The sequence below is a fragment of the Blennius ocellaris genome (genome assembly GCF_963422515.1).
Source record: "Blennius ocellaris genome assembly, chromosome: 21".
NCBI classification, from domain to species: Eukaryota; Metazoa; Chordata; class Actinopteri; order Blenniiformes; family Blenniidae; genus Blennius; species Blennius ocellaris.
Genome location: NC_137670.1, coordinates 1833329 through 1852930, shown reverse-complemented (window position 1 = coordinate 1852930; position 19602 = coordinate 1833329). Strand labels below are relative to the sequence as shown.

The 19602-nt window shown below is 45.7% G+C and overlaps 4 protein-coding genes across 4 annotated transcripts; 2 read left to right on the top strand and 2 right to left on the bottom strand.

Annotated features, from left to right (window-relative positions):
- The first annotated feature begins 713 nt into the window (after window positions 1-713).
- ube2ib (ubiquitin-conjugating enzyme E2Ib) lies at window positions 714-5431 on the top strand. Its single transcript, XM_080517295.1, has 7 exons — window positions 714-850; window positions 2259-2337; window positions 2440-2523; window positions 2705-2777; window positions 3215-3324; window positions 4424-4503; window positions 4635-5431. The coding sequence occupies exons 2-7, from the start codon at window positions 2272-2274 to the stop codon at window positions 4696-4698; spliced, it is 477 nt and encodes a 158-aa protein (XP_080373421.1). The 5' UTR covers window positions 714-850; window positions 2259-2271; the 3' UTR covers window positions 4699-5431.
- A 621-nt stretch (window positions 5432-6052) lies between these two features.
- LOC308145503 (uncharacterized protein) lies at window positions 6053-9855 on the bottom strand (the record flags this gene model as incomplete). Its single annotated transcript, XM_080516961.1, has 8 exons — window positions 6053-6394; window positions 6467-6545; window positions 6621-6720; window positions 6810-6996; window positions 8403-8554; window positions 8641-8840; window positions 8941-9009; window positions 9737-9855. 8 exons carry the CDS (start codon window positions 9853-9855, stop codon window positions 6053-6055), a joined length of 1248 nt encoding a protein of 415 aa, XP_080373087.1.
- A 1422-nt stretch (window positions 9856-11277) lies between these two features.
- On the bottom strand, window positions 11278-14905 carry LOC308145502 (tubby protein homolog; the record flags this gene model as incomplete). Its single annotated transcript, XM_080516960.1, has 13 exons — window positions 11278-11411; window positions 11522-11693; window positions 11777-11875; window positions 11964-12078; window positions 12361-12473; window positions 12566-12727; window positions 12823-12928; window positions 13025-13028; window positions 13120-13278; window positions 13365-13487; window positions 13592-13822; window positions 13926-14082; window positions 14864-14905. 13 exons carry the CDS (start codon window positions 14903-14905, stop codon window positions 11278-11280), a joined length of 1617 nt encoding a protein of 538 aa, XP_080373086.1.
- A 1210-nt stretch (window positions 14906-16115) lies between these two features.
- On the top strand, window positions 16116-19307 carry cfap119 (cilia and flagella associated protein 119; the record flags this gene model as incomplete). The annotated part of the gene is made up of 7 exons (XM_080516959.1): window positions 16116-16133; window positions 16285-16319; window positions 17351-17416; window positions 17523-17686; window positions 18823-18893; window positions 18968-19084; window positions 19200-19307. The coding sequence occupies 7 exons, from the start codon at window positions 16116-16118 to the stop codon at window positions 19305-19307; spliced, it is 579 nt and encodes a 192-aa protein (XP_080373085.1).
- Window positions 19308-19602: the final 295 nt, after the last annotated feature.

Sequence of the window (19602 nt, the reverse complement as noted above, 5' to 3'; positions counted from 1 at the left end):
ATTTAGAACATCTCATGTAAACTATAACAAAGATAATCAACGCGATAATTGATAAACAGCGTCCTCGCGTGTCGTCACTGCATAACTTGCTCTACGACTGAGTAGTCTAAACTAATGCCTGATTAAATGTTGACGTCTTTTTTTTTTTAAAATAGATTCGTCCAAATATATTGGAATGATATGTACATTTAATTGCTGGTTGGTTGGCTGACAGTTTTGTAATTGTACACAAAACCTTTTTTTTTTTTTTTTTTGACGCGATGGGCGCGATTGGGTTAACGGTCTTCAGCCGCCTGCACAAAGACGATATACAAGAGAAGATAATATCAGTGTGTTACACTTCTTTCTTCCGAGGCGAACACTGGGTTACATTTTATGTATTTATACCATTTACTTAAACAGTATACAATAACAGTTTCGTCTATCCATTCAATTATATTCAGAACGGACACTTGTTTTTGTTGTTTGTGAACAAGTAACTTTCGCCGCACATTGTAAACAAACAAACAAACATATGCCTCGAAGTCGAAATTAAAACCATCAACTGCAGTGATTATCATGAGAACGGCGACTGATAAATCACAGTTGATTCGTTGTTATTTTTTTCTCTTTAATACGGAGCAGTTTTGAGAATAATCGCAGTTGCGAAGATAACTGCGCAGTCGGAGCTTCCTCTGTGCATTTAAGCGAAAGCGGAAGTGCGGGAGGGGGAAGCATCTCGCTTCGCTGCGTCTGGCTCGGATCGGAGCGGCTGGTTTTTCAGGAGGGAAACTTTACCAGCTTTAACGGGATTTGTGCACGATTAATTCATTTCGCTCAATTACCAGAGACACTGCGGCCGTACTGAAAGGTAGGAGCACGCCGCGACCACGGGGACCTGAAATGTGTCGTGTACAACGATATTTTTTACCCGCTTCAGTTTGCGCCATTTTCGCTAGTTTGGTAATGCATAAATGTGCGCCTTTTTTTTTTTTTTTTTTTTTTTTTTTAGCTCTGCCGTTCTTTGTCTCTGCTCTTTCGTGGTCCGGGGGGGTGGGAGAGTGGGATTCTTCATTCCTGCCAAATGTTCCACGTCCCCGGTTGTTAGTCCACGACAGAAGTCACTGGGACTCGGGTGAAATCTTATCACTTCTCCCATTCAAATCGAGTGCATTTGCGCATTTGTGGCTGCCGCACCAGGCCGTGGCGGACGCGAGCAGCGCAAAGCGCCTGTTTGGCTCGAGCGCCGTTCTGGCGCACATGAGTTAGCGCGTGCAGCTAACCGGTTAGCTCGCCGAGCGTCCCTTTCGTCCCGCCGTCCCCCCGTCCCTCCGGCGACAAGTTCGTCCCGAGCGGTGGGGGACTGAGGCGAGACGTCTGCGGCTACGTCTGGGTTTCAAAAGCAGGCGGGTAAACGGCAGGTGGAGCCGTAGCCTCCGCCGGGTAGCACGGCTAGCACCCCCCCCCCCCCCCCCCCCCGTTAGCTCCCCCGGAACGTGTTGTTGTTTATCGCAGAATATTCCCTCGAAAGGCTGGAAATCAACAGTATCACAAGTCCGACTGCTTCCCGTTCGAGTTGCCAGACACTTGGTGGGGAATTGCAGGTTGCTGGCGATGTTTTAAGTTGCATTGCTCGGTTGCCGGAACCTATTTTTTAACGCTCCGTTGCTATAGCGATCAACGTAATGGACATTCCTTCACAGCCTCTCGATTAGAAGTTTATCAGCCGTAAACATTAGGTTTTAACCCCACGATTTTAACGATCGTGGCTGTTATTGCGCTCTCAATACTTTCCTGCGTGAAAGATGGTGTTTTAATTTATTCCAAATAAGTCCGTGCAGAATTCCCGTGTTTCCATGCAAGCTGCAGCCAAACTGCACGTAATGTCGCGATGTGAAGCGATTAAATCCACGTAAATGAAGTTATCTGGGGTTTTTTTTTTTTAGTGTCTTAACAGACTTTGGCTTGGTTGGAAGTTCTGTCAAGCTTCTTGCACGGAAATTAAGTTTGGCCTCAAATCAGAATCACGGTCACGTGACTTTCACCCATAAACCAATCATGATTTTCCAAACTGCTATATTTGTATATCAGTTATGTGTGAAGTCATTTAATCTGTCTTTACTTTTAAGAGTTGAGATTGCTTGCTAAACTTTCTTCATTCTAATCAATGAAATCCTTCAAAAACAACACGTTTAAAATGCAAAGTAACAAAGCAATGAATTTTGATGGATCCTCGTCTTTTGTTTCATAGTTGTCGTCTTTGTTTTCTCTGGTTGCAGGAGTCCACACATCATGTCAGGCATTGCATTGAGCCGTCTTGCCCAGGAGCGCAAGGCTTGGCGGAAGGACCATCCCTTTGTAAGTCGCAATCCCAGGAAATCCACTTTCTTAATGTAACGTGGCCCCGGAGCTCTCCCATTGGCCGCTTCAGTCAACGTCCGTATTTTGACCCGTTCACAGGGATTTGTTGCCGTGCCCACGAAAAATCCAGACGGAACCATGAACCTCATGAATTGGGAATGTGCTATTCCTGGGAAAAAGGGGGTAAGGTTCCTCTCGTTCTGCTGACTTTGCATATTAAGGACACCCATTAAAACCGTCGTGCCATCTAAAATTGAAAATCAGTTCAGTGTGGCGCGTCGCTGTTTGTACGTAGAACTCCGGGTTTCCGTGTGTGGAGGATTTTAACTCTGCAGTGATGTTGGTGGTTTCGTTTGTTTTGCAGACTCCGTGGGAAGGAGGCCTGTTCAAACTGCGCATGTTGTTCAAGGACGACTATCCGTCTTCGCCTCCGAAATGTGAGTAGCTAGATCGGATGCGTATTCCGATGCAGGACTAACCTAAGATTATAACGTGCTGCCGCAGAGTTGCTTAGATTAAAACTCCTTTGAGAAATTGGCTGTAAACCGTTTTGTTTTTAAACTTATTTTAGTTTTTTTTTTGCCTGGTGTGCGTTTTAATAGGACTCCCTGAACACAAACAAACACTCCTGCGAAGCGTTAATGTGTAGCTGCGTGACGTAACGTCGTACTTCAATCACTAATTACAACGACCTTCTTCCAGCACGAGGAAGAAGAGTGTAATCACAGGCCGACGTTACGTCTGCAGTCCAAGCAGTAAACCGGCGTTTTGGCCGTGTGTCACGAGATAAACGTCAAATAACAGAAGTCAGAGGGGAAAGTTGGTGAAACCAGGTCGGGGGTGAACTCGGTGTCTTCTTCTTCTCTTGTTCCAGGTAAATTTGAGCCCCCGCTTTTCCATCCAAACGTGTATCCATCAGGGACGGTATGCCTATCTATTCTAGAGGAGGACAAGGACTGGAGACCCGCTATCACAATAAAGCAGGTTTGGATTTCCACACACAGAAACACTGCAGCCACTGTTTGCCTGCGAAACTCCCGACTGCCTCCTCACAACTTTAGTTTTCATGTTTTGTATCACTTTCCCTGCATCGTCGCATTTTACGTTTCTGTTTTTATTCATTCCTTTTCAATTTTTCATGTCTTTTAGTCATTATTTTATTTCAGGCCTGTCACATTTCAAACATTTGGTACCAATACGCCTATATTCACCTACATATCCAACCCATTTGATGATGAATAATTAAATTATAGCTTATGGATTGTCGGTTTTAATTATACCCACACATACGCCTGAAAAGAGGTAAACTTATCTACCTCTTCTCCAATATCTGTTTTATTTTTTTATTATCTCTGTATTAAGATGAACTAGTAATATAACGGTAAGAATGTTGTATAATATAGAAGACTTCTATATATACTAATGGAATACTTTACTGTATTGACATTTTTCTCGTATGTTTTCTGTGAAACTGTTTTGTCTGAAGCTTTAATGTGCTGCTGCCGGGACTCTTCTGATCTCAACCAGGGTTTTCTGGTGGAAGAACCTTTAAATATAAAATAAATGTTGGTTCTGCACACGCGTGTACGATCACACACTGGAACCAAAGCAGCGTCCATATATAGCCTGTATACACACGTCCCTCTGATTATAATCTAAATGAATAAATCACAGCATATGAAAATGTTTTCCGAGAAAAGGGGTGATCTGTATTTAAGTATAAACACACACATTTAATTAACAAGCCTGGAACGGGGTAGTAAACTTAACAAATCCTTCCCCTTTAATTCAAGTTTCTTTAATTTTCATTGTCTTTCCTCTGGTTTTTATCAGTTTAACTGTTTTTGTCTTCGTCACTTTCTCTCAACTTGAATAATCCCCAGTTTTCCCCTTTCAAATGTGGTTTCCCTGCTTTTTTTTTATGTGTTTAGTTTCACAATTCTTTGTTTTGTCGACTTTGTCAAATGAGATTTGGCGCCGGCGGCGATTTAAAACCTCATAACTGTAAAAACACGTTCTTCATATGAGGCGGCCATTAAAAGAAATGTTGAATTAAAGCGTCTTTATCTGCTTCCTCTTCCAGATCTTATTAGGTATCCAGGAACTGCTAAACGAGCCAAATATCCAGGATCCAGCCCAAGCAGAGGCGTACACAATCTACTGGTGAGGCGTCTTTTCCTTCCTTCCTCGCTTTCTCTCTCTCCGGCGGCGTTTTGTTTTTAATGTATTTGTGTGGATTAGATTTACTCAGAACTGTTTTTTGTTTGTTTTTTTTTTTTTAATTCCCTCTGCAGCCAAAACAGAGTAGAATATGAAAAAAGAGTTCGAGCACAAGCCAAAAAGTTCTCCCCGTCGTAAGGCGCCGGCCCCCGGCAGAAGGAATGGGTTTAACAAGAATCACCTCCCCACCCGTCTCTCAATGAATGTGCTCCTCTCACATCGGGACTTGCTTCAAAGACTTCTATTTAAACTCCACACATTCTGTGCCATCCGCTCTCCTCCAACCTTTTTTGTTTTTTTGTTTTTTCCTCCCCCCCCCCCCCCTCTCTCTCTCTCTCTTAATTTGTGAGAGGGGGGGGGGGGGGCGGTTGCCCGAGCACCCTGGCCACTTGTTTTAAAACATTAAATTGTCTCGTGTGGCGAGACGGACGCGTCTCGTCACGTCCAACAAGCAGGCCGAACGCCACGTCCAAGGAAAAGGCGTGTCCCGTTTTATTTCGCCCCTCCTTCACAGGGTCTCTTCCTTTAACCCCCAAACCCAACCCCCTTTATCTTTTCCTTGAATTTAATGTAAAATTAGCTTACTTCATTGTCAGTATTTCGACTGCTGTATAATGAATGGCACTTTTATACTGTTGTATCTCACTAGTGTCTCTAGATGGTTCTGTCTAATTCTTTCCCAGGTTTTCTATTCAGCATGCTGTAATATACCATAGATGACGCTGCCTTGGCTGTCTTTTTGTTATTCAGAGTGTTTGCTATGGAAATAAATAACAATGGCCAGAGTGACTGAGGCAGGTAGGCTTACTTCTGTATCAGACTTTAAGGTTATATGGTGCTTTGTTCATGTCTGTGTTGGCTTAATAATAAAAGTTTCTACAAAATGTATTTTGGTTTTTCTCCCCCGTGTGTTTTTAGATTAAATTTGGTTCGCAGATTTTCAGATAAAAGGATTTAAAGTGTGTAAATCGCAGTAGCTCCTCTTGTGAAACCATAATTAAATCTATTAAGTTTGTGTTTGCAGGGATCTGGAGGCAGGATGGTTGTTGTTTTGTTTTTTTTATTCTTGTGTAGAAAAAGTGAGAAAGCTTAAGTTTAGTACATTGCAGTCATGAGGGAAAGTATTGCATTATTAATAATCGATATACCAGCGGCCGTGTGGGGGGGGAAAGGAAATGACAGGAACACTTCTTCTCTGCAACCGGGTGTCAGACGAGCCCAAACAAACTGTAAAAGATTTAAAAGAAAGTGCAAACAGATGTAGGGAGTTTTTGTATTTTGCACCTGAAGGCTAGGAAACGTGTGCAGCAGTAAAGCAGAGACATTGGAGGGTTTAAAAGTGAAGATGCTCGTTTAAAAAAAAAGAAAAAGGGGAAGTTTTGAGTTGAGGCTCAACGGTTCTGAGTCGTTTTAAATGTATATATATGCAGGATATTGTATGTCAGCAGTCGGCCCTGACCTCCGCTCGTCTCCGTGGCCCCAAGCGTCTTGTTCAGGAGCCCCCGTGGCGCCCGGCGGGGGGCGGCAGGCTGCTCAGGGTGCAGTACTCGTTGCAGGTCTGGTTGCAGTACCAGGGGGGCTCGTCCTCCGCCAGCGTGTTGCTGTAGAGCCGGCGGCCCGGCTCCTCCCCGCCGCCGCCGGCGTACGGGAGGCCCGGGGCACTCACGTTGCCGTACGAGTGGTCGCCCTCCGTCAGCTGCCAGGGACGCTGGTAGGAACGCTCTTCCTCCTCCTCTTCCTCTTCCTCCTCCTCGCACTTTGTCACCGTGTCGATCCGGAGCGTTTCCTCCACGTTCAGCAGCTCCGCCGGGCGTTCCTGCGCCGCCAGCCAGCTCTGCGGTCACAGCGGGGGGGGGGTCAGACGACGCCTCCCCCCCCCCCCCCCCTCCGGGGCAGAACGACTCACCTTAAAGTCTCCCCGGCAGTCGCCGTACAGCGTGTCGAAGTACGGCGCCGGGGTCGGGATGAGGACGCTCCTCCTCCACCTGACGGAGGGATTAACGGCGTTTAAATCGTCGTTTCTGGATCGTGATGGACGGACGAGGGAATCGAGCTTTTACTTGTGAACGGGAACGCAGCACAGCAGCAGGAGGAGGAGCACCGCCGCACACGACACCACCACCACCTCCGGCTCGGAGAGGAACTTGTTTCTTGGAAGATCTGACCGATTAGGAAATACGACCTGCGTTAGTACAGGTTGAGTGTTTTTGGAACAACGTGAAGTTGAACAATCTTATTTCCACCAAAACCTCCTGAGGGAGCCTCGACCTCCTCGGCCCTCCACTGGAACCCGGGGGACCAGTGGCTCCACTGGCCCCCGTAGTGGCCCCGGCCCGGGCGGCTCCTCACTCGGGCGCTGTAGTCCTCGCCCTCCTCCAGAACCTCCGCCTCCATGGAGAAACGCGTCTCGTCCGAGTTGATGCGATGCAAAATCACCTGGGGTGAAATGTAGAGGCAGAGAAAATGAGATTATATCACTGCCTCACGTTAATTTTTTTAGTTTTTGACCTTTAGTTATGTTGCAGATTTATTCCAAAATGGGTTAAAGTAAATTTTTTTCCCTCAAAATCCGACAAACAAATAACGACGATGTGAAAAAGAGTTGCTTATTTTAGATTTTTTTGCAAATTTATTAAAAATGGAAGAAAAAAAAAGGGCTATTTTAGGGCTAAAGGCTTTATTATAACAATATTATAGTTATAATATATTATAGAAATGGGGAAAAAGTGAAATGCTGTGAAAACTGATAGGCTGCCTCACATATTCAGATAAAATGTTCATATTTTTTTTGCGCGTGACTGTAGAATGCGGGTGAAATTATTCGTTTGAGTCCAAAAATGACAGCAAATACGATTATTTCTCCGACGCGTCGTCTCCGGGGAAGTATTCGTCTGCAACGCCGACGTTTAAGTGACGTTATGTTCCAGTGCTCAGGCGATTGTACGTCGTTCCGTCAGGTTTTTCCCTGAGAAGAGCTCATCTGTGACTCCTGGAGACCAACAGGTTGACGACCGATCATTTGGCTTTCGGTCGGTCGTTCTCATACGGTTACGTTTCACAACTAAAGCAAGTTTCTCACCTCGGCCGCCAAGCGACCACACGGTTTCATTCTTGGCGACAGAATTAGACGCGACGTACGGGGTCATATTAGTGCCAAAATTCTGAGCGAGCGATGGGAAAATTTGAGCGCAAATTTTTTTTATTGTGCAAGCACTAGTAGCATTTTGAGGAAATATTTAAATTGCGCAAAGAAAAACTTAATTTCTGCTCTCAGTTCCTCTCTCGCTCGCTCAAATCTCTCCACCTCCGCTCAAGTCCTGCTGTGCGCTCGCTCAAAATGTGCAAAGCCCAAATGTGACGGACACAAGTTGTCCACCAATCACAGAAATTCGGGGCGGGCGTCGAGCTCTGATTGGTTGCTTCGGATTCCGGCAGTGCCTCCTAACCAACGAAGAAGAAGAAGCGGGAAAAACATGCTAATCCAGGATCATTTTCTTTAGTTTTGCTTATTTCTGTTTTCCCTCTTTTCTTCTTCGTTGGTTATGAGGCACTGCCGGAATCCGAAGTCTGTCACATTTGGGCTTTGCACGTTTTGAGCGAGCGCGCAGCAGAACTTGAGCGGAGGTGGAGAGATTTGAGCGAGCGAGAGAGAAACTGGGAGCAGAAGTGACTTTTGAGCGCAATCTCAGGTTTTTCTTTGTGCAATTTAAATATTTCCCCAAAATGCTATTAGTGCGCTTGCACAATTAATTTTTTTCCGCTCAAATTTTCCCATCGCTCGCTCAGAATTCTGGCACAAATATAACCCCATGGCGACACAGGTGAGCCTCCCCGCGCCTCACCTGGTCGCCGGTCCTGCGGACGAGGAGTTGGTACTGCAGGTCGTCCGTCAGGCCGGTGTAGGGGCCGTATTCCTCGTACGTGCTGTTCCAGGCGAAGTGGTACTGGCTGGCGTTGTGGACGACGGCGAGGCAGCAGGGCGGGTTGGGCTGGACTGATGAGAGGGTGCAGACCTGCATGTGATCACCACCGTCGTCCCTCTATTTCCCCCCCCCCCCCGGCGTCGTTTTCACCACTCACTGTTTTCCACCGGCCGGTAGTCGTCGTCCAGCAGCTCGCAGCCGTCGGGGCCTTCCTCTCCTTCCTCTCCTTCCTCGCCGTGGTGGCAAAGTGAAATGTTGAACGCGTCGCTGTCCGTGAATGTGTCCGAGTCTTTTGGCGTTTGAAAAGAGCAGAAATGGGAATTTCTGGTTTTCGTCAGCTTGCACACGTACTTTGTCCTGCGAGGAGACGAGAGGCCCGAGTGAGACGACGTCCTTCCGTCGCTTTTAAGGCTTTTACAGTAAAAGATGATTTAAAAAAAAAAGAAACGAGTCTCACAGGAAGTAAGTTTCTGTGAAGGTGAGCCAGTAGGAGCTGTTGTCGTCCGCCGTGATGCTCAGAGTGCAGCTGACGGTGAACAAGTAGTCGTTGACACAGTGGAGACCATGGTCCAACCCTGGAGTGCACACACACACACACACACACACACACACACACACGATTTGACGTGTCACAAAACTATATTGAAGCGTTTATCTTCCCGTTTTTTTTTGTTTTTTCTTTCTCAGCCTCGTATGACATTGATTTCTTCTTAAAAATGACCTGGAAGGATTCTTGCTGCAAACTGATTTCTAATCAATATCTCCTCTCCTCGCTCTATACTCATGAACACATTTCAAAATCAACGTTTCCTCATCTGTAGGCTCTCATATTGAATGATAAAGTCCGTCACTGCCTCTGTGTTGCTCTGCATCCAGGTTTCATTTAACAAAAAAGAAAAGAAAAAATGCCAGCGTGAGAGGAAGTCTGTCTTCTATCACAATGCAATTTTATTTATCACAATATCTCACAATTAAACTATCTGTAAAAGCTAATTAATGTTGAATTGGTGAAGTGTGAGGTCCCTCAGGCTCCCTCACCTGGAGCCTGAATCAAACAGGTAAACGGACGGGAGCTCGCTTTTCTCATTTCTTGTTCATCAAAATAAAAAAATGCCACAGACACGAGATGCAGGCCTGACGATTCTCAGCATCTTTTTTCCTCAGCAGACGCGACGATGAAAAAGCAAAGACTAACACGGGCAGAGGTATAACCTGTGATTTGACTCCCGTGCGGCCGGCCTGCGTTGGTGTACAGCAGCACCGTCAGCAGCACCGTCAGCTGCACCGTCTTCAGCCCGGGTGGAGGACGCCCGTCCATGTCCGCCGCTCGAACGCCGATCCGGGACTGACTGACGGCAGGCAGCCGTTTCATGTTGATAGCGATCACTCCTGTGGCTCTGGTGGGGAGGATGTCCTTTTTTCTTTTCTTTTCTTTTTTTTTTTAGAGCGTGCGAGTGAAGTTTACCGCTGCAGTTTTCAGCAAACCAAAACCTGCTGGCGTCTCATCGCCATCCATCCACCTGCTGGGCCTTCTTGGATGGATGGATGGATGGATGGATGGATGGATGGATGGATGGCGGCGGCGCTGGACACGGGGTTTATGACATCATTGCCGCTTTGAGTCGCGACGACGAGACGACTTTCGTGTCTGTGCAGCGGCCGACATAGTTGCGCAACGCGTCATCCAGCTCACCGGCGGCGGATGCGCTGAGTTTCTGTCGTATTTCGTGGCGAATCTTGAAAAGATAAGAGGGAGCAGCAGCGTCAATCGCTTCCTCTGAGGCTGATGGTTTAGATGATTGATTGATTCATTGCCTGTAAACAAGTCGGCGTTCTCAGTATTGCCAGGAGCCTCTGTTTTGTTTTTCCCCGTTTGCGGGGACGGTGATTTGAGGGTAAATGTACAGCCCTGCATGCGGGGGAGCAGCAGTAATGGGCCCCTCAAGGCCCCACGTTCAACAGGACACACTCTTTATAGATTCAGCCTCTCAGACACGGCGACGTCGCCGAGTCGAATTTAGGTCCGTCTACAGAAACCATCTGTGCATTTCTGGTCGTCTTCGTGGACCACAAAGTTCTCAAAGGCCTATTTTTATTTGTACACAACCTGAAATGACATTCGCCTCAGCTGTGAAAACTGTGTGAACTTCTATTTGAACATCTCAGTATTGCGTGTCACGTCGATGTCATGACGTTGTGTTTATGTCTGACTTGACCACACGTCCACTTTGCTGGTTTTCCCAACAACTTTTGTCCAAAAAAGCCCTTTTTGTGTGACGAAGGCGTCGGAATCGTGAGAGGCTGCGCTTCAAGTCGACAGTCACGCTGATAAGATCTGAGGCTACGACTGCGACGTCAAAAACACAAATTATCAAGTATGTGGAAAAGTTCTTTATCAGTAAAGGAAACTTACATTTTTTTTAAACAGCTAAAACACAGAAAAGACTGCAGTATAGGACCACTTTACTACGAAGACGATAAGTCATACAGCATGTCTTTATTTCACATTAATGTTTACCTTCGGGTTATTTATTGCACAAGTTATTTTACACTTTGCTTCATTTACATTTTAAACGGGTGACACAAGAACAGTCCAGGACCTGAAAAGAATCTGAAGGCTGTGGTTGTTTTCTTTTTTTTTTCGTTGTACACAAAGTGCTATGGATCCACCGGGATGCAAAAAGATTGATATAAAACGATCCAGAGGAGCGTTATGGGTACAGTTTTAGTTCAAACCACAGGTTTCCACCCACACGAGGGGTCTTGTTGGGCACTTGAGGTCCACCAGCTTGGGTCACTCGCAGGCCAGTTTGCCGTCGAAGGACGAGAGGGTGATCGCGAAGGCTTGCAGGGCACACATGGGGAAACTGTAGTCCATGGAGAACACGTCCTCCGCCAAACGGCCAAACTGCATCACGATGTAGTCGTCTGGAAAACGCAGGAGAGAGAGAGAGAGAGAGGCGCTAAAGCAGCGAAAAGCAAACGGGACACGATGGCGGTCTGACGGTGGCGGGGAGACGAAGAGGCCCCCGGGTTACCGTTGTCGGGGTGGATGATCTGGAAGTTCTTCACGGAGGCCTTGGTGACGCGTCCGTGGAAGTTCAGCACGTACGACTGAGTCTGGTCGTTCCAGCTCGGGGATTTGTTCACGAGGGTCACCAGTTTGTCGGTGTTTCCGTTGGCGTGGCGGACGAGCAGCGTCTCCAGGTCCTGAGACGAGAGAGAGAGAGGAACCGTCGGTCCATCAGAAACCCACCACACCTACAGGTTGGATTGTTTTGGGGGGGACGTACGTTTTTGGGATGGATCGTCACCCTCTCGTCGTTCTCCAGCATGCCGGGGATGATCACCGTCATTTTCCTCGGACCCTTGAATCCCAGCACGTTGGTCTCCTGGGAGGCGAGGGAACGTTCGCGTCACAACGTCTCGTTGGTCGGAGTGAATTCGGTGTCGCGTGAAGTGTGTACGCGTTCGACTCACATAGCAGATGGCTGCCAGCTCCTGCCGCACAGATTCGCACTCCTTGATGAAGGGTTTCTTCTCTGGGTTCTCCCCTCCGTCGTAGACCGTGAACTTTGTACCCAGAACATTGGACCTGAAACACAGCAGTCACGATTGTCGACTGTTGAAACCCGCCATGTGCCGCCTCGGTGTCGCCAGGCTTTATGGGGAAATCTAGTTTATATCTGCTGGCCTTTGCTCCTCCCCTTGTCGTCGTCACAACAATCCCGTTATCAAGAGCAACCTGTCAGACTTCCAGAAGATTTGCTTGGGTTACAAGCGTCTCAGAGGTCTGACAACCGGGGGACGAAGGACCTCGTCTGGAAAATGAATTGAATTGAAATATTTGGGGCACGTAAGGGAAATAAAACGTTACCTCAGTTTTCCTATGTAGCAGCTTGTATCTCTGGACAGATTCGTTGGGTCAGTGGAAATGAGGTAATTGGACGTCTTGCACTTTTTCCTCTTCCTGCCCGCCATTAGAAAGACCTGGGAGGACGCACAACCAAGAGCAGATCAGCGGATCAGAATCTTGATATTAGCACGTGAAAGTTCACCAAGGTTGGTTGAGAATTTCCCACCTTCTTGCCGTCCTCCTTCTCCATGTGGAGGTAGTAGGTTGGGTAGAGCCCCTTCTCCATGCCCCTCCTGTCCCTGGTGACCCGGCACTGGATGGTCACGTCTCTGGGCGCTGGACGCACCGCGAACTTCTCCAGATCCTCCACCGACAGCGGGGAAGACGACTGGAACGAGAAGAATTGAGAATTGAGACCCCTCTTCACCACTACCTCCTCTTCGGATCATCGACAACGTGCATCCGTCCGTCGCGGCGCCTCACTCTGTCGTTAGAGTCGCTGCTCGCCGGCGAACTTTCCCTGTAGTTGGAGTTCAGGGAAGCCAGACTTCGCGTGCTCTTCTCTGCTTTGCCGGACTTCTTTTCCTTTTTCTTCTTCTTCTTCTTCTCCTCCTTCTCCCCCTCCTCCTCCTCCTCCTCCTCCTCTCGGACGTCATCGTCTTTGCTCTCCTCGCTTATTTGGCACCTGGCTGCGGGGACGAGCACAGACGGCGTCACCGCCTGCTTCGACTTCGCGGCGGCGTTGCTGACTCAGCACACTGGGGCCAGACGATCACTCACACGTGTCGAGCTGCTTTTTCTTCCTGGGCGACTGAGGACCGGGCCCCGGAGGCTCGTCCTCCCCTTCGCCGTCCACCTCATCGTCCTTGTTCCCCTTCGGACCCGCCTCTTCAACCACCGAATCGATCTCGGGCGACAAAGCCTCCTGTCGGTGCTTCTCTGTGAGAACGGAGTTGAAGCGAATCAGAAAATCATCGGCATCTTATACAAGTCAGTGTTTGAGTTACTTATGAGCCTACTTTTACGGTCTTGCTTGGTCGTCTTGTTCGTCTTCTGTGCGTCTCCGGATTCCTGGACTTGGTCTTTCTTCTTTGGCTTCTTATCTTTCTTCTCCTTTTCTATATCATCTTCCTCCGTCTCTTCCACCGCTGAAAAGACAGTCGCTGACGTTGAAGCATCGTTTTTGATAAACATCTATAAAAACATCAGCGGACACGACTGCGACCCGAAAAGTCTTGATTGGACGTCTCACCTTTGGCTTTTTCCTTTTTGCCGTCTTTCTTCCTCGTCTTCTTTGCGTCCGGCCGGCCGTCGTTCTCCTGCTCGCCGTTCACCTCGGGCCCCTTGTCTATCTCCAGGTTCATTTTCTTGGGAGCGGCGGCTTTCCCCGGTGGCGTCTCCGCTAGCGTCGCGTCCGCGGCCACGTCGCCTTCGCCCAGCGTGATCTCGTCCAGCGGGTTGTCGTGAGCGTGCTCCACTTGATCTCCAAACGAGACAAACACACCAAACTGCACTCACTCTTCAACACGGGTCGCCAAACAGTTCCCCCGACGCTAACGGGGGGGGGGGGGGGATCTCCGACTGACCACTCAGAGAAGCGTTGCTCAGGGATTGGCTGATCAGCAGAGGCGTCTCGTCGGAGCGGGCTTTGTGCTTTCGGTTCTTCTGGCGACCGTCCCGATTGGCGACGACCATCTGGGAGTCGGCCCTCTTCTTCTGCTGCTTCTTGATCATGAGGGTTCGCTGCGGGACAACGAGACGCGTACAAACCGTCACGTCTTACGCTTGGTCGTATTTACAAGCCGCCGCCGCCGCCGCTCCCAAACAGCAAAGCTCATGCGACGACCAGCTTTGGGCACAAAGGACATTTTGACATGGCGTCGTTATATTTAATGATTCTGTAGACGACCTCCTTCCACTGGGTTTGTCTACGGAGCGATCTGTCCGAGTACAGACAGCTGGAATACAATAGACGATATGGCTGCCGTTTCTAAACATCTACAAAACGACTAAAATAATTCATACATTGGAAAAACATCATGGGACATGTTTTTCATGTTACAATAACATTACTGACTATTATGGAAGGTTGTTTTTTTTAACATTATGAGCAATAAGACAAGTATTTAATCAAACTGGATTACTATCACTTGTTAGTATTCCTTTGGTAGACTAGCTTATCTTTTTTATATATATCTATTTTTTTGTTACGTTAAGGGTTAAAATCAGAAGCTGAAACACTGGAAAGCACAAACTGGGGCTTAAACATTGAACAAGAGCTCCAAACAGCAGGTGGTTCTGACACAAGTCGCCTTGACCTTGTCAGAGTCTGAAAAGTGTTTCTATTTTCTATTTTCTATTTATAAGCTCTGCCTTCGTTTTGGCCTTTTGTTGAAAATGTTTAAACACAAAATTTGCCTTACTTAACAGCTTTCCTCCTACATGTATGTTTTAGCTCAAAATCTCGGTGTAAATCTTAAATGAAACAGGCAGAACTGAATTCACACAATTTACTGAGTTTTACCTGGTTGTCCAGCTTCTGTTGTCGTATGTCCGGGTCCTCCATGTCCGAGTGAAGACGCACGGCTTATTACAAAACAATCGGTGGAAAATTACGAGACGCTGACAACAGCAGATGAGAGCCAGACTTATGACTCAGTATGAAAAAGCTCATTAAAATAAAAAAAATGTTTGTTTATGTCCAGAGGAGAGAAAAACACTGGGAACAATTAAGTGTGGATGTGTTGATAGAGCTCCCCGGCTCCATCTGCCCGTCTGTCCACCTGCATGCAGCAGAAGGCAAAGTGGATTACAGGGGGATAATGTTCTTAAACTACAGTCAGAGTGGACGGCCTGTCTATTCAACGGGCTTTTCAAGGGTGCTTTATGGAGATGCTGGGGCCTGCTGTCGCAGCACAGACAGGAAGGCGGTGGAGGTGGTGGAGGTGGTGGTGGTGGAGGAGCGCGAGCAGCCATTTGGAGCGGCGCCGACGTCCCGCATGGCAAACCGTGAAGCTGGGTGGCGGTCGACGCAACGTCGTCCTGGAAACTCCTGAGACTCGCTCGCTTCTGCTCACTTTAATTCCCATTCATCAAAATTCCCTCAAAACATTACAATTAAACAAACAAACAAACAGACGGGCAGAGGCTGGCTTTCAGCAGGACATGCGGCGTATCCGGTTGCCATGGTTACGATCACCATGGCGCGATGGAGAGAAAGAGCCGTTGAAGTATATGTACATTTAAGAGGCTGAGGAGTGTTTTCATGGTATGCAGTGTCGAGAGTGAAGTGTAATATAATAAAATAGAACATTTAATAATATGTAGGTATAATTAGTTTTTGTTGGTTTTTTTTTCCAAATATATACATGATATGATATTATATGATATGATATGATGTGATATTGTATTATATTATATTATATTGTAGCTTAGATTGAAGGAGATCAGCATCTGTCGCCATGGAAACACTGCAGACACAGACAGGACCAGGGGTCTAAAAGTTAAGGATGTGCAGCAAGAAGCACAGAAAATTTCATCTGGAATTTTTAGATATTTTTTTTTATATCGCTTTCTTTAACCGGAAATGAAAAAGCGGCTTGTTGCTAGGATACCGCGCTACAAACCGGAAAGCTGTCCAGCGACGTTCCTGATCAGAATTGAGCTTGAAAGTACGTCTAAAGTTTCTTGAACGGTTTTAGTAAGTGTGTTAAGTGTTTATCAGCTGTTCTGCTGTTAGCTGGAAGATTAAAAAAAAAAAAAAAAAAAAACCCACGATGGATACTGACGTCAAGGTAAACGCGATTCATTTCTTTAAAAATGTCATTAAAGCGTCTGTCGGTCTTTTTTTTTTTTTTTTTTTTTTTTTTTTTTTGCAACATCATTGAAGTATTAAGCGTCATAAATCAGTTTTGTCACACGCAGATGTTGTCTTTTCCTCTGCAGGAACCACAACTTCTGCAAGCGAGGCTCATGATGTGGTGAGGAGCTGCACACGATCCCTGCTTCTGTTTGTCTCCCCACATGGAAAGAACCTATATAAACATATATGTTTTAATATAGGTGTTTAATATATGTGACATATATAAAATTGGCCGTTTTCCTATATTATATGTACATAAATGCACATATATGTACACATATACGTGCATACAGGCACCTATATAGGTACATATATGCACGTATATATGTGTGCATATATGCACCTATATGTTCTTCTTGCATGACTGTTTTTTAGTTAGTTCTTAGTTATTGCCTTGATAATATATGACAGTTGTCAAAGTGAGATATGGACTATATATATGTGGAAATAAAGAAGCAGTACAGGAGACCTATACGGCCTGTATAGTCACATATATGCACCTAAATTCTGCCTCTATGTGGCATATATACACATATATACATAAATGGTCTCAGTGACAACTTAAAACTGTGCAAATCACCGCTCTGCTTCAAAGAAACAGTAAAAAGAAAAATAATTAATGTTTACAATGAACAATAATTTCTGTTACTTCCTTTTGTTTGGTTGAGTTTTTCTCACGTATTACTTCTGTTATGTTCCATATTATTTTTTTCTCCCGCATTACGACTGCTATGTTTATTATTTTTATTTTATTTATTTATTTTTTTTCTTTCTCCAGTTGCTTTTTTAAAATTCTATTATATTTTTTGCGTCACTGGTGTCTGGGGTAACCGCACGGGTTTTTAAGGGAGAGGCTAAAATAAGCCTTGGCTTCAGCCTATAAACATTTCGGTTGCAAGTATATTGTGGAAACAGTGAAAAATCACAGGTGTGTGAACTTGTACATATGAACTGAATGCACAAAAATTCATCAACTGCACTTATACTGAAACTGTAACCGAAATAAACCATTCATTCATTCATTCATTCATATATGCCACTTAAATATTGTCATATATGCACATATCTTGTCATATATGTGCATGTAAACTGCTTGTATGTTTCATATATGCACATATATCCTCACATAGGTTGTTTCCATGTCTCCAGGACAGACCTCAGCCAGCGTGACATGGAGGAGATGGACGAGATGCAGTCGGTCCCCGACCTGGAGAGGTCGGCGTCCCCGGCGGATGATGATGATGATGATGATGATGATGATGAGGAGGAGGAGGAAACGCCCCTGGCTGCTCAGCCTCACCTCCCGCCCTCTCGTCTGCAGGCTTCTGTGCACCAGGTTTCCCCTTGACCTCCCCGAACCCCAGAAAGGAGTCGTGCTGGAGCTGTACGTCCAGGCTGTGCTCTTCGCCAGAGAGCGACGTTTTAACCCGGAGCAGACGTCGGCTCTCCTGTCCATCCTCAGATCCGTTCACCAGGCCAATATCGGTACAGTAATTATGATTATTACTCTTTTAACCCCGCCAGCATGTTGGAGGAAGTGACGTTCCCACCCACATGGAAAGAACCTATATAAACATATATGTTTTAATATAGGTTTTGATATAGCTTTTTAATATATGTGACATGTATAAAATTGGCCGTTTTCCTATATTATATGTGCATATATGCGTACACATATACGTGCATACAGGTACCTCTATAGGTACATATATGCACGTATATATGTGTGCATATATGTACCTATATGTTCTTCTTGCATGATTATTTTTTAGTTAGTTCTTAGTTATTGCCTTGATAATGTATGACAGTTGCCAAAGTGAGATATATAGGCTATATATATATATATATATATATATATGTGTGTGTGGAAATAAAGAAGCAGTACAGGAGACCTATATGGCCAGTATATTCACATATATGCGCCTAAATTTTGCCTATATGTGGCATATATACGCATGTATGCAGTATATATGTGCATATAAACTGCTTATATGTTCCATATATGCGCATATATCCTCATATAGGTTCTTTCCATGTGGGCACTGCACACAGAAAGGTCCAGCCAGTAATGGAATAATGCTTTAATCAAAATTACATGCATGTTTTCTTTTGTTATATTTTACATTTCAAAAGTGACGGCCTCTCTGTCCGTTTTACTGTTTAACTAAGGTTTTTAACAAAGAAATAAAAGAAGAACTGGTGAGAGAAAACAACAAAACATGCTCTGATTATTAATAATTCAGAGAAAAATCCAATTTTTTTGAAAATATTGTGATCAAAAGAACATTTGCAATCTATATTCTTTCTTAAACACCAAGCAAATGGTCAAACTTTCCAAGAAAACATTGATGTTTTAACAAATTCGCCAAGGCTGAGATGATTTTTTTCGACACCTCACTTTATTTTTGCACCAGAACGTTTGATTTTAGTGAGAATATTGAATATTTTCATCACCTACGGTCTATTCTGCACCACAACAATGAAAACCTTTTAATATTAAAGGTTATTGCGACACTACTTTAGCACTCAAGATGACATTGGGCCGCACGAAAGTGTGTTTGACCCTCTTGCTTTCAAATCAAACGTCAGTTTATCTCTGAACTTACAACCTTTTCCTGCAGGAACTCCGCTCGACAACATGGACGCGTGTTTCCGGTACTTTAAGGAGCTCCTGCTCTGCCACTCAGTCAGGGTAAGTTCCCCTTTGGAACTCTTAGTTTTCCATCGTCGTGACGTATTCTAAACACACGTTGGTCCATATTGCAGCGGCCTCCCTTCAGTATCGACCTCTTCACCTCCCAGGAGGTGAACTGGGTGTTTGAATACGTCCACAGCGGCTACATGAGACACTACAAACTCTACAGACACGTCTTCACCCCTCAGGTATGACATTTAAGTCCTCCTTGTTCAGTTCCGTTTCACTCCTGTGAGGATTTGGGTTAAAATGAGAATAACAGGAATTGTCTTTCTGTATTTAACCGCTTTTTTTTTCGAGCAGGTTAAACTTGACTTGTCTCTGACGTATCCTGAAACGACAGAAGAGGAACCATCCGACGTGAAGGACTCCTCGATGGCGGGTAAATATTTCAGTGTTTTACGAGCATAAAGCTCAAAGGTTTCATGTTTTGAATTGTTCAAACGGCGTCCGGGTTTCTGAGAAAAACGTCAAGCGCAAAGTATTTGAAAGAAAGAACTTGAAAAATGACAAATGGCTTGAACGTCACTGCCTTTAGCGGTTGTTATTTTACTGCACATGCAACACTTTTTCCTTTTCAAGGTTCTCCTTGATGGAGCAAGAAGTCCGACAGCGAGTTTTTTCTCCTTTCTGGTCAACTGGATCAGCGGAGGAAGGAAAGTAACGTCTCGACACGTCAGATTCGTCACAGTCCAGCCACAAAACC

What these genes read in the sequence shown, in the direction of transcription:
- ube2ib (XM_080517295.1), top strand. Translation starts at nt 2,272, where the DNA reads ATGTCAGGCATTGCATTGAGCCGTCTTGCCCAGGAGCGCAAGGCTTGG. An exon ending in CCGCTATCACAATAAAGCAG is followed by an intron (nt 3,325 to 4,423) that starts GTTTGGATTTCC and finishes TTCCTCTTCCAG; the next exon opens with ATCTTATTAGGTATCCAGGA. An exon ending in GAGGCGTACACAATCTACTG is followed by an intron (nt 4,504 to 4,634) that starts GTGAGGCGTCTT and finishes TTCCCTCTGCAG; the next exon opens with CCAAAACAGAGTAGAATATG.